The 13,023-nt window shown below is 36.3% G+C and overlaps 1 protein-coding gene and 1 long non-coding RNA gene across 2 annotated transcripts; both read right to left on the reverse strand.

Moving 5' to 3' along the window:
• Positions 1–877: 877 nt before the first annotated feature.
• On the reverse strand, positions 878–4,841 carry LOC143451508 (uncharacterized). The gene is made up of 6 exons (XM_076952127.1): positions 4,622–4,841; positions 2,961–3,200; positions 2,678–2,793; positions 2,457–2,585; positions 2,023–2,182; positions 878–1,893 (listed from the first exon to the last, which is right to left on the reverse strand). The coding sequence occupies exons 1-6, from the start codon at positions 4,719–4,721 to the stop codon at positions 1,709–1,711; spliced, it is 930 nt and encodes a 309-aa protein (XP_076808242.1). The 5' UTR covers positions 4,722–4,841; the 3' UTR covers positions 878–1,708.
• A 1,662-nt stretch (positions 4,842–6,503) lies between these two features.
• On the reverse strand, positions 6,504–9,476 carry LOC143451509 (uncharacterized). Its single transcript, XR_013114860.1, has 4 exons — positions 8,954–9,476; positions 8,473–8,652; positions 8,228–8,329; positions 6,504–7,510 (listed from the first exon to the last, which is right to left on the reverse strand). It is a non-coding gene; the product is annotated as an uncharacterized LOC143451509 (long non-coding RNA).
• Positions 9,477–13,023: the final 3,547 nt, after the last annotated feature.

A 13,023-nucleotide genomic window follows, 5' to 3' on the forward strand; every position in this document is an offset into this window, starting at 1 on the left:
TCGGTAACAGAATCATTCCACTATTTATTTTTTGTTTCAATGATGATATTATTTCTATATGGATTCTCAAACTTATATCCTGTACAAGAAAATTTTGCAAATCCATATACGACAAAATCGTTGCAATATAACTGTCATTGATTTTATTTTGCAATCGTAAATGTCTTTTGATGATCAATATAACTGTATGTGAGTGAAGGCCGTGACTACCTTTAGTTGAGAGCGAAAGAAACCTAGAGCATGAATCATCGATGTAAAGCATTACGTCATGAGCAAAGAATCTTATGGTCATTCAACTTTCCTTGAAATTAACCTCCATCTATAATTAATTAATGGCACATTCAGAATAACTCACTGGCTTACGCAAGAGCGTGCTTCGCCTTTTAATTTTTTACCTACGGCCGGTCGTGTGGGCGTGGTCATTCGAATATCTTGCAACCGGGGTTGCCATCAATCTAGACTCAAAAACAAGGACAACCAGGAAACAAGATAAAATTAATAAGGAATAGAAGTTGCTGAACGGAACTATTGGCTGAACTTTTCATGCGATACGTCAATTCAACGTAAAAAGTGAAGTGTCTAAAAAGATGAGACGCTATTCGCCACAGGTCTTGTCTAAGTGTGCTTTTGTTTGCAGGATAGATTTGATTGTCCTTTTACCAAGGCTATTCCTATCTTTGTCTCTACATGGCGCACTAAGGTATATCGAAATTCCTAACATGGAAAGCTCTGCCTTCAATAAAAGACAAAAATAAGGACACTTCTTAGACGTCAGGAAAAAAATATTTGCTAAGACACAAACCTTCAAAATAAGGACAAATCTTAGAAGTAAGGACGGCATGGTAACCCTGCTTCCAACGTAGCAGACCACAGAGAATTTGGTCTTATTCATTTATAGCTTTTCAAGTAGATTCGTTAAAAAGCATTTACCAATATCGGAGCGCAAAGCAACTCATACTGTAAACCAACACATGTGAACTGAAAATACTGTTTACAATTCTAACTTATAAATTTTGATATAGCTGCACTGGATAAAATAACCAACAATGCTGATGCCAAAAAATCCCACTTTTTGTTGCAATATTGTATAATTCTCATAGTTTTGTCCCCAGCGCAAATTCGTAATAAGTTAATTAATCCATTGAGTTATGAAATAGTACTGTACATCGACAATGCACTAAAAGCATTTATTGCACATACCTTAACCTTACCAAAAATAAATTATATTTTAATAGTGCGATAATTCTAAAACGACACTTTTACCCTACAACAAGCTTCTTAAGTTGGCATAAAAGCGATAAATTTTCACAAAAATACGAACATGACTAACATGGTATACCGTGTCAGGATTCGCGACAGCAACAGATAAAATCATGTTGTGGTTTGATTTGGTTAACGTGGAATGCAACTGAAAATAAAAACTAAAATAAATTTAGCGACGAGTGGCAATTTAACAACTTTCCCGTAATACCGGAATGGCATAAGTTACTTAAATCAGCTTCGGAATGAAAGGGCAAAAACAAACGGCTTTCAACTTCAAGTTAAAATACGACGAATGACAAAATGTTACAGGTCAAATGCGCGCGATTAAATATTAATTAAACATATCTTATACTGAAATAGTAACAGAGAAAATCAAGTCATATCTATGCCTGCCACAGTTGTACTTAAAGCTCAACAGCGTTGCGATGATCAAATCTAAAGCAAATTAAACCGAGGCCTTTGCTTTTGCGCTGTCAGTTTGGCGTAATCGTAGGTAAATCGCCGTGGCAATGAATGGACCCACGCCGTAAACAAATATGATGGCGCTTGACGTTGCGAAATCACTCATGCAATGCCGTTGTAAGGATAGCGCCAGAAATGGATTTGCAAAGGCTCCAGTGATATCCATAACTACAAAACAAGAAAAATACTGGAGACTACGCATAAGCAAGGTTTCAACTTCAAATTTTTCTACCTAACTTTACCGTATGTTATCCGTAATACTGTTTGAATGATCTTGAAATATTTGGATAAACTTACAGAGATACATGGCGATTAGTATGATGGCCCCTTTTATGCTGTTCTTTGTGATTGCTGCGCTGAAAACCTTGCCAGCGTCGTTTTGTGGTGGTAACATTTTGTCAATGATTTCGAAAGAATAAAGGTATACAAATGTCAAAAGGGACTCCACTATGACAGCCTGTAAAAAAGATCAGAAATTATGTCATTGACGTAAATCTTTTAATATCGGTCTATCGGCGAACAATTAATGCTTTCTTTGCCTCTAACCATAATTTAAAGCATTCGGGCGTGATTTTGAGAGGAATATAGCTAATGTTGGCAAATTTAACTTACTCTGACAATAAGAAGTGTTTGATTAGCAAAAGATTTTAACGTTAGTCAGTTGTTCTTAGCGTTCGTATTTTAATTATTATAAAACTACTACAGATACCGGTACATTTAAAAAGACTCACTGCAAGAGTATGGGTGTTCAAACAAACCATACATTCGTCCAAAATGGGTAAACTGGTTTCGTGATGTACAGTTAACCAACCATTCCAGCAATATTTCAACCACATGATTGCTAACTTCAAACCAACGTACTAAATATGGAATGAGTTAGTGGCTGTTACAAAGTTCGTTCATTATTTCAAGCACCAGTAAAATCATATGGTGCAGCAATTATGTTATGTACCTGACCAAGCAATGACGCCGCTCCGAGTCTGAAGTACGTCAAAGTCATTTTATAAAGCGACAATATGTTCAAAATAGTTCCTTTTATAACCTGATTATTGCTTAGCACAGTTCCAGCTGAATGTATATAGATATTTAGTAAAAAAAAGTGAATGTTTCTGACAAACGTCAATTACCATATTTAAAGTGCTAAATGGTTAATATCAAAAATCACACTCTGTTACATTCGTACAACTTTTTTGCGATCATTCAAGTCGAGGCTAAATGCCCATATATTAGCTTACATTTATATATTTGCATCCAGTGTTTTTCTAGAGCATGGCATGGGGAAGGGGAGTGAATGGAGAAGATTCGGAAATAGACCAAAAGTAGAACGAAGGTAAACGCGAAAAATGTTATCTTGTAGCCTGCCCACAGAAGCAGGCCTTTTTCATGAGCACATACTATAAGAATAAATGCCGATATAGCAGAATGTACAAATTCGTGCAGATGTCGTACCGCTCCAAACCTTTTCGAATCAGCAACTGTTAATAACAAGCAAACACATTTAGTAGCACATGCATGGGAACATAAACAGAAAAGTGACTGTTTTACTAAATATTCCAGTAAGTACACAACCAATTGTTACAGAATCAGTATAGATTAAAGTTAAACAAAGCTAAATTTCCTAACTGTAAGGAGATACTGTACAAAAATGGATTATATGAATCCCGGATTAAGACGACAAAAGTACGTTACTACTGATATCTACAGCCTTGGGCCAAAGCTTCAGGCAAGTAGGTTAATTAGTCGGCTATCGCTTTACTGCTGAAGGAAGTTTTTAATCTAATAAAATCTTTTTCGGCAATAGAAATGCTTACAACCTTCAGCAATCGTTTGTTTAGTTTCCAACAGCTTTGTGCAGATACGCAATAGCTTACCCATACGGTACTTTACGGCTGCTATTAACGCCGGTAGCTCAAGCGATGTTAGTCTGTTTTAGGATTAAGTTTTAATTCCACTTTCTGTATACGGCCGACGACCGTAAGAATTATAGGTCACTTTTCTTTTAACTCGGATGCACACCTAACTTAAGTCATGACAAAAAAACAAATTTGGATTGCTGCAGTTTGCAGAAAACTTGATTGATTGACCACTATAATTAATTGGCTGTCATTATGGTAACTGTATTTTAGCGGAACAGATCGTGTGCTGATCGTCCAACAACTATGGTGTGTATGTACGACGGCGGCATATACTACCGTGCATCAAAGCTACCTTTCCATTTAAATGTCAAATTAAACTGAAACGTATTGGCTCTAACTGAATCCTTAAAAGAAAACATATCTTACACTAGCTATGTCCAACCCGTGGCACGCAACACGTATTCGGCCAGGTGGAAGAGTTTGCGCAGACCATTTAGAGGTCATGACAACTACACTGTAATAAGAGATAGCAAACTATTGTCAGGAACGGTTACTCTGACCGTAGAAATTGACCGAAACAAACCTTTTTTGAACTAGAACAATGAATCCATTGAGCTTGCCTGCTAGTCAACCATAACACCAAAAAGATGTAGCCAACTCACATCCATATAAGTTTTAAAAGATTTCCATTGTTGTACAGTATATGTATTGCTTAGCGGCGTAGATTTTGTGTTTTCGGTACTTTACAGAAATGTACCGGTAAGCGAGTCGCTATTACGATGCGCTCAATTGCTTTAAATAAGGGCGCATACTTTTTTCATTTATACTTTGCATTTTAACTTAACCAATTTCGGCCGACCTAATCAAGTATTTTTAACAACATGTGGTGGTAAGTCAGTTTTAGTAAAAATTATTTGTCGTTTTATACGTTAATAACAAATAGTTCAGTTATTTATTATTAAAATAGTAGCGTTTTGAAAATACAGAAGCATAAAGATCTGTAGGGATAGCAAATAAGTTAATCATTTATTCAAACTTACTTGTCAGGTAGTGGAATGCCCACCTGAATACTTCCGCACTTGCAACGCCAAGCGTAGTTGTACATGTTGTAGTAAAAAATAGCTCTCTCATTTCTGTCATATCGCAGTAGAAAGTATATATCTACTAAACCCCACTCACGAATTAAGCATTTCTACAGAGTTTAGCCAGATATGCACATACCCTTTCACTAGTAACATATCTATAACAATATTGCAATACAAAATTAAATTTACAATGTCATAAAGGCCTTATCTAAAGTTCCACATACTCTGTAAGGCTAAACGCTTGTAAACGTAAACCCTTACGTATTTGTTAGCTGCTAGCGTATAGTAATAAACAGCACATCAACTTCTGATACAGTTAAGATGCTAAACTAACAAAGTTATGCTCTGTATTATACACTCACTGCATTATGTAATGGTATATGGCACAAACTGACTTACTTCTCTTTCTGATTCTGAAAAGCTTATGTACAGTACATGAAATATTCGACATGAGTAACTTGCTAGTCATTTACGCTTACGGTACTAAAAATGTTGCGAAGTCCATACAACCCATCTATTGTTTTTCTAGTACCGGTATCTAGTATTCTACGGAAAGAATCACATATTGTACGGCTCATTCAGTAGCGCAAATCAATTTGAGATACAGCCAACCCTCAACTAATGGCCTTTGAGTACAATTTATGAGCTTCCTTTTACAAGATGCATCGCATCAGCATAAACAGTTGGAACCCATCAGCGGCCGGTATGTTTAATGTTTACCTGATAAAACTGCAAGGTAGGCTACTTGCTGATAAAGATAAGGGTACAACCTGCTAATTCAGCTACAGCCTGGAACGCCGCCTTACGTAGCCTATACCAATTCTGATCGAGTATATCATAAAATACTATTACTCGTTATGTTATACAACCTATGTCTCTTTTGGAACTAACAATGAACAATCAAACATGACGTCATAAATAGTGGTTCACGATGTTATCGATTATGATTTAATATTTGTCATGTACTAGAATGCTGTAGCATTCTAAGCTATTCTTTATGCTAGCTCAATTTACTGTTTAACTAACTTATATTAACCCGCAAAATGATTTAGTGTTCTATAACTGTTCTTTACCGGTGCGAAACAACACAAGTCAAAAATCAATCTTTGCTGTTTAAACTGTGCATTTTTGGCTTTTAGCAGACCTAAATTTTAGCTAAAAATTGTGCAATTGCGAACCTGACTGATATGACTTTGATTATAACTTTGTTAATTCTTCCCTACTGACAGTTACTGGATCTTTCATTCACAGCAAAGTACTGTAGATAGTTCAAAAATCATTCAAGCGAAACGTTACATAGCACTTTGTGGCAGCTACGTGAAATATGTTAACACAAGGACTGTTTGGAAAAGCGATCACTTCTTGCAAAGACTTTCAATACGTGCCAGGAAGCAGGTTTAGAGTTTTGTTATCACGTCGATATCACTGAGTTGTTGTATGATGTCATCGACATAAACATTTACAATATTAAGGTGGCTGCCATTATGTCACCGGAAAGAATAAGTAGGCTGCATTCAAAGCAATTTTTGATGTAGTTTCTTGTAACTTATATGTTATAAATCTGTCTTTAGTACAATTCTTACTTCAATTAAACCTCAAATAGCTAAAACTAATGTTATGCATACCATTCTCCTTACCTATAATCTAATTTTTAATGAGCTGCGTGGCCTATGTATGTTGTACTAGTTACTTTGTAATAAATTTCATACATTCTTATTTTTATCGCAGTTACTGGACTAGGCTAGAGCCAACAACCTGTAACGGCCTGGGTGGTATTTTTTAATACCATTACATCATTTCTTGCAAAAGTGTTTTCTAGTTATTGTTTGAAGTTTATGAATTTGTTTTTTGACGATCTGACTGAGCTAGTCATGGTGATTGCAACTCACGTATCAGACATCTTATAAGCAGTAGTATTATTTATGTTCTTGGTTATTCGTAATATTGAGAAAGTGTACAGCACCTACAATAAAGATCTTTTCTGGTAAATTATTTCTGTTGTAATATTAAAACCTTTCAGCTGACAGAAGGTTAGAGTATTCTAATCGCACACAACAATAGAGTCAGATAATAATTTAACAGGTAAATTAAGTTAAGATACTCATAAGTGAAAGAGCTCTTCAAGCCAAAACTGTACTATACGGTAGCATTTTCATTAACCGGTGCAAATACACCAACGGTGAGCTAGTTTAGGCTTATTTAACGCAAACTGTTCCTGTTATACATTTAATATCGCTACAATAAAACCTATCAGTCCTCACTAATCTGTCACAGGAAACATTCTATTCATACTTGATCCAAATAGCTCAGTCATTCCTATGGTTGATGTTATTTTGTCTTAATAACAAACGCCATCCTCGTCATAATTTAGCTTTGAATTTGCGTTTTTGTCACTTAGGTATGGCAATAACACATTACTACAAATCCTTTCTGCAGTACTTAACAACTGCTCTTTGCTGTAACGACAACTACTCTCTGACCTAAAGCCAACTTCTTTTTGGACCCTACTCACTAGCTTGACCACCGGTTACCAAGCTTGGCTACGCGAGTTTTCCAATATAAATAATGAAATTGCCAACCGATATTGCATGGCCAGTTCAATATGCCTTCTCTTATTGCTGCTTGATACAACTTGAAAAATTAGCATTTTTACTCTTAAATGGTATAATAACGAGCATAATATTATAACCTAAATACAATGATATCTCAAAAAATACAAGACAACATTTTATAATACAAACGTGTAAGTCAATATGGCGTAAGTTAACAAAAAACGAAAATTTTTATGTAAACAAAATCTTCAAAATCGGCGTTTTTAGTCAGGTTCTGTCGGTTCGACGTAAGCTGTGTCAAAAACAAGGCAGGGTTGCCTGTAACTTATGGAAACATAAAGTTACCGTACCAAACCAATACAAAAAAATCGTGCAATTAAGGCAAAAACGACTTGACTATAATCGTAATCAAATCAAGAAAAAAGAAGGCATATGAGTTAAAAGCGATCAGATACAATAGTGAAAAAGAAATCAGTGAAGGGCAAACGATCTGCCGTATTTATTTCACATTTGGTCATTTTAAGGAGGCGTCAAACACCAAAAAATGCCATAAAATCTTTGTTTGTTTTATTATACAGTGAATTTACTAAAAGACTGATTACTCGAAAAATCCTGCATGGGGCTCTCTGAAATTCTGCATGTCAATTTAGTATGATTTGAACTACCATTCCATAAAATGCCATCAAAAAAACATGATTCAAACTTTTTTTACAAAGGCGCAAAATAAACACTAGAATTTTTGGTCTAAAAAACAATTTTAGCTACTTTCATGCTAATTTTTAACCTAATTCTGCACGCGACCTGGGACATTGAAGTTCGCCAACTGCTAGGGTAATTCCCAGGCTAGAAAACAAAACCAACAGTGCTGCCTTCCGATTGGTCTAATCAAGTTTTTTAAAGCCCAACGTAGGACGTCCAACAAATTCATAAAGATCTTAGTTTTAGGGGTTTGACGCCTCCTTACAGTCTTTTATCAATTGATCGCTTGCTAGTGTTCACAAATGCATACCTGAAAAATCGCCACATCTGTTGTTAAGTTCATCAGAACATCTTTCTACTATGCAGTTAAAAGAAGGGTCACCACCATCATGGATTTTGTGATGACAATTTACTGAATCACCAAAAAAGTCCGATATTAGCGAATCAAAAATGTTAAATTGGCATGCAAATATATTTGCTTTGTAGATGTCATAAGTTTTTGCATCACGAAGCTGCAGAACTTTTGGCAAAAAGCATGCATACGATATAACTTACTTCACTCCAGGGCAAATAGCGCATGGATATTCCACGGAATCCAGTGCTATAGGTTTATATATCCCACGGTAAAATGTGGCCATGACGAAACTTATGAAGAAGCTAATTCACCCCCTTTTACATATGTGATCGCATGAACTACTTTTAAATCATTCTGTCGAAGATGTCGGAATGTACCAGCTGTAAAGTATGATAACATTGTTACATTAAAAATGTAAGAAGAAAATTCCAAGTAATAAATAAAGTGTGTATATTAGGCTGACAAAACCTTTACATATATACTATGAAAACAGAAGATATTGCTTATTCTTCTATGTGCCGGATCGTCAACAAAGAGAGACAAGCGCGCGAGTAAAAAGATTTTAGTTAAAATAACACTATATGGTTTGCAGTAATAGAGTGAGTAATAACCATCTTTACCATTTTACAGTTACAGGTTTCATTTAGTTTTTTGACGGTTCTGCAACGGATTGAAGCTTACCTGTTAAAGAAGCAAGTTGTCGCTTCAAGGCAGCCAATTCCTGGTGGTCGATATAGTTCACCTGTCTTCGATAACTATATCTGTGTGTTTTAGCATTTTTGTCATTTCTGCGTTAAACCAAAAATTTAGAAGAATAATAAAACGGAGAGTAGCCTATGGTGATCTCAATAATTATAAAAGTTGCAAAAACCTCAAAAGTCACCGAACAGTTTTGCTTTAGGATACTATTTTACTTAACTCCTCTATTGCGATCCTCAGATAAAAGCTGCAGACGACCCCAAGACCTTATTTAGCTTATTTAGCTTTCTATGATTTTTGTATGTGGAATTGCGTAGATATGTGCGCGTTGAGTCCAGTGGCGTAGCAGCATAACTTGCCGCCGCTGGAATTCGCTAAATCCGCCGCCCACTAAATCCAGTATACCCTTGTTAGAGATAACCACTGCAACAATGCTGTGGTGATATTGTTCTAATGTTTTGGCAATACAAAAATCCAAATGCACGACTGGAACGATACATCTGAAGATAACAGAAACGTTACGAGCCTTTACAGATGCAAAGTCCGAAATTATAGGCTATGATCAAAACTTCGTTTTTGGATAAATTCATTTTCAATTGAAAGAGTATATAAAGCAGATAACCTTCCTTCACTCATAGTGGACCTTAAATATGATGTTATCAACCGAAGCTTTGAAAAGCTTTTCTCGCAACTTGTAAATAGAAACAGCGACAGTGAGATAAAGCTTAAGGGCCTGTAGGCCCATCCGAAGCCCTATCTAAAACAATGCAAAGTACAATTTTTCAATTTGAATTTGCTTCTAAACAAGCCCGGTCACCTCGCTGAGTTTTTGTATCCGCCGAGATGTAGGACAAAAGGACTTAATGCAGTATTTTGAGAAAATTCTCGTATCTGGAATTCTCGCACCAAATTCTTCAACTTTTTAACAACTTTTTTTCTTGTATTTTTCCAAAAAATCAGCCAAAAAACCTTAACTTTGAACCAACACAAAACGTCAACTTTAGCCTGAACCTACACTCAGCAAACGCGATAACAACAACAAACCATCACAAATTAAGTTCACATGTGCACTGGACCGGAACCATTTATAGTTTTTATATAGTGACGTCTTGCATTCGACCTTCGTCACAATCGCCGGGTTGCCGTTTTAAAACTGCTGAAAATGGTAATACAGGCCCTTAAAGCACAAACATAAGTACGGCAAAGAGCCATGTAATCGACTTTCTGTTAACTACTGCAACACATCCAGTGCGGTAGCATTGCTTTAAAATGTTGAACCACTGCTTTGTAATAGTCGCTTGAACTTTTCAATTTCCACTGGTATTTAAAAAAAGTCAACTTCCTTCGCGTATGATCTAGTCTTAAATTTATTCATATTAACCACATCGTAACCGCTTTGCAACAAAGCATGTGCATTCAAAAAGTTAAACGTTCAGTTCACTTATTCCAGGAAATCTTTTTTCTGCTTCGCTTCGAGATCAATCCACTGCTCGCTCAACATCAACATACATCGCTTTATTTCGTCAACAAAAGATAGACCTACGACCTACGTCTTGCGCTTGTTCGCTTGGCAATCGTTTTTTTCTTTCTGACACATTGGAACTTCGTGCATTTCACAAATCTTGAGAGCATTATCCATGGACCGCCTAACTAGCGCATCTCGTTCATCTTTCAAGAAGGCTATAAATGTTATTAATTTGTGCGCACAGCTCTCCAACGACTTAGCTTTTTGCTACATAAAATTTTGGGCATCATCTCTCTTAGGATCTCCTTCCAAAAATGTAAAAAGGAAAGAAAAGACAGACGTTGATTAGCATCTAAAACGTCACGAGTTTGACTTCGTGAATCAATATTTTCTTTTTGATCTTTTGGATGCTACGCCACTGGCTGAGTCTAAATAATTAAAGGTTAACCATTTCAGCTTATGAATTAATTATTATACTGTAGTATCATCTTAGCGATAGCATAGCCATAGACAGTAACAACGACGTTCTTGTTACGTAAAAACCTCTCGCTTCTCATGTGTGGCTAGAATGTGATCATTCACGAGACACACCGATCAGGGCGTGATTTTTCCTGCGCAACTGCAAGCTTGCTAATAAGAAGCGGCCAGCGGTGATGAAATCATTCCTTTCAACCACTCGTTTTCCGTGTAAAATCTGACTTTTGTTAGTTGTCCCGACGCAAATGCGACAAGAAAGACAACAGGTCGTGATTAAAAGCAATTGGTTAATTCACTGGTCAACACGATTTTTTGTGCCAAGGATTTGACAACGATTTTAGGCTAATTGGGGTCGCTGATTTCGAAAATGACAATCATTTTTCTCAATTGGCTCTAGTTTTTGAGATATTTAGATTTTTCACTTTCGGAAATTCCACTCATGTCACACATAACGCAATACTAGGTTTCAGGTCTCAGCCGACTGTAATACACTTGGACAATAGTCAGTAATATAGTCAAATGCATAAATATCACAATACTAAATCAATCAGTGCGTAATAAGTCTGTTTTTATATATAATTGATGGTGAATCGCTTTTTGTATGACTTTCTTTTATGGCGGACGTCAGTACAATCGTGCTGAAAACACCAACATTAGTCTGCCATCAAGTTTTTCTCCCATCTGCCCTGGTATCATTCTTCCATCACCTTTATGTCCTGATGAAATCTCTCCCCTTGTTCTTCAGAAAAATCACCCAATTTGTCAGGAAATTTTTCCAAATGGCTGTGGAGATAGTGCACTTAAATGCTCATATTTGCCCCTACCTGTTGGTAGGTCTCGAGCATATTTTCTACCAGCTCTGCATAGTTTTCTGCCTTGTGGTTTCCAAAAAAGTTCTTCACCACAGACACAAAACAAGACCAAGCTTGGAATTACACATTGTTCATGCTTGTTCCAAATTTGAGTCATTGATTAATTTGCGAATTTGAGGCCCATCAAAAATGCCTGCTTTTAAATTTTCGGTTGTCAGTTTTGGAAAACATCTACAAAAATATTTAAAACAATCACCATCTTTATATAAAGCCTTTACAAATTGTTTCATGAGCCCCAGCCTGACATAGAGAGGTGGTAAAATGATCTTCGTTCTTTGAAACAAAGGTTCTTTAATCGCATTTGCTTTGCCTACTTCCACATTATCTCTTGTGAACCATGCCTTTTTTACCCTGTGCTGGGTCTTTGCCCTGCTGTCCCACAAGCACATAAAGCAGGGATACTTAGTGTATCCACTTTGCTGTCCAAGCAAAAAGTTCACTATCTTTAAGTCAACACAAATTGACCACTGGTGCTCGGCATAGCAGATCTTCCGTAAAACTAATTTCACATTTTCATACTCTTCTTTCAGTTTTGTTGAATGAGCAATTGGCAGAGATGAATAGCATTTGCCATTATGCAACAGAATGCATTTTAAACTTCTGGTAGAGCTGTCTATAAACAATCACCAGTCTTCTTGTTTGTAGTCTAGGACTTTCATTTTGAGGAGAAGTCCAGTTATATCATTTCAATATTCAAGGTCTGCACCTTGACTGAAGAAGGGAAAGAGTTCCTCTTCTCCAGTCCGGTAAGCTGTTATCTTTGCATCCGCCTTTAGACAGTTCTTCTCCTTCAGTCTGGAAGCTAAAACCTCAGATGCTTCTTTTGATAAGTTAAAGTCTCTGATAAGATCATTAAGCTCCTTTTGTGTGAACTGTTCGGGAGTGAAAGAGCTTTCTTCGTAAATGTTTCATTTCATGCTTTTCCTCAATATCTGTTTCTTGCAAATCTGATACTGATGTAAACGCAGGTAAGGGAATGCTTTTGCAGTGCTCAACCGGTCGCCTTACTAACTAGTTTTAAGAAGAGTAACGTTTTATTCACCTGCAACTCGAAAGAAGCAAACTTGATCAAGGTCAGCGATTCTTTCCTTCAGTGCATTAAATATTTCAAGAAATCATGAGAAATTAACGCATTTTTATCAGTACATCGACAAATAAGGCAGGTCTATTTAATGAGAATCACAATTGAGTCTATTCTGAGGTTTCAACCTAAACACAAACGATGACGTGATAGCTAA

The sequence above is a fragment of the Clavelina lepadiformis genome, chromosome 4, assembly GCF_947623445.1.
Source record: "Clavelina lepadiformis chromosome 4, kaClaLepa1.1, whole genome shotgun sequence".
NCBI classification, from domain to species: domain Eukaryota; kingdom Metazoa; phylum Chordata; class Ascidiacea; order Aplousobranchia; family Clavelinidae; genus Clavelina; species Clavelina lepadiformis.

Bases quoted from the DNA above. Each gene is read 5' to 3' on its own strand.
- LOC143451508 (XM_076952127.1), bottom strand. From the start codon at position 4,721: ATGACAGAAATGAGAGAGCTATTTTTTACTACAACATGTACAACTACG. The intron at 3,201-4,621 runs GTAAGTTTGAAT...TGTTATTAACAG, and splicing joins GGCATTCCACTACCTGACAA to TTGCTGATTCGAAAAGGTTT. The intron at 2,183-2,456 runs GTGAGTCTTTTT...TCTTTTTTACAG, and splicing joins TGAACACCCATACTCTTGCA to GCTGTCATAGTGGAGTCCCT.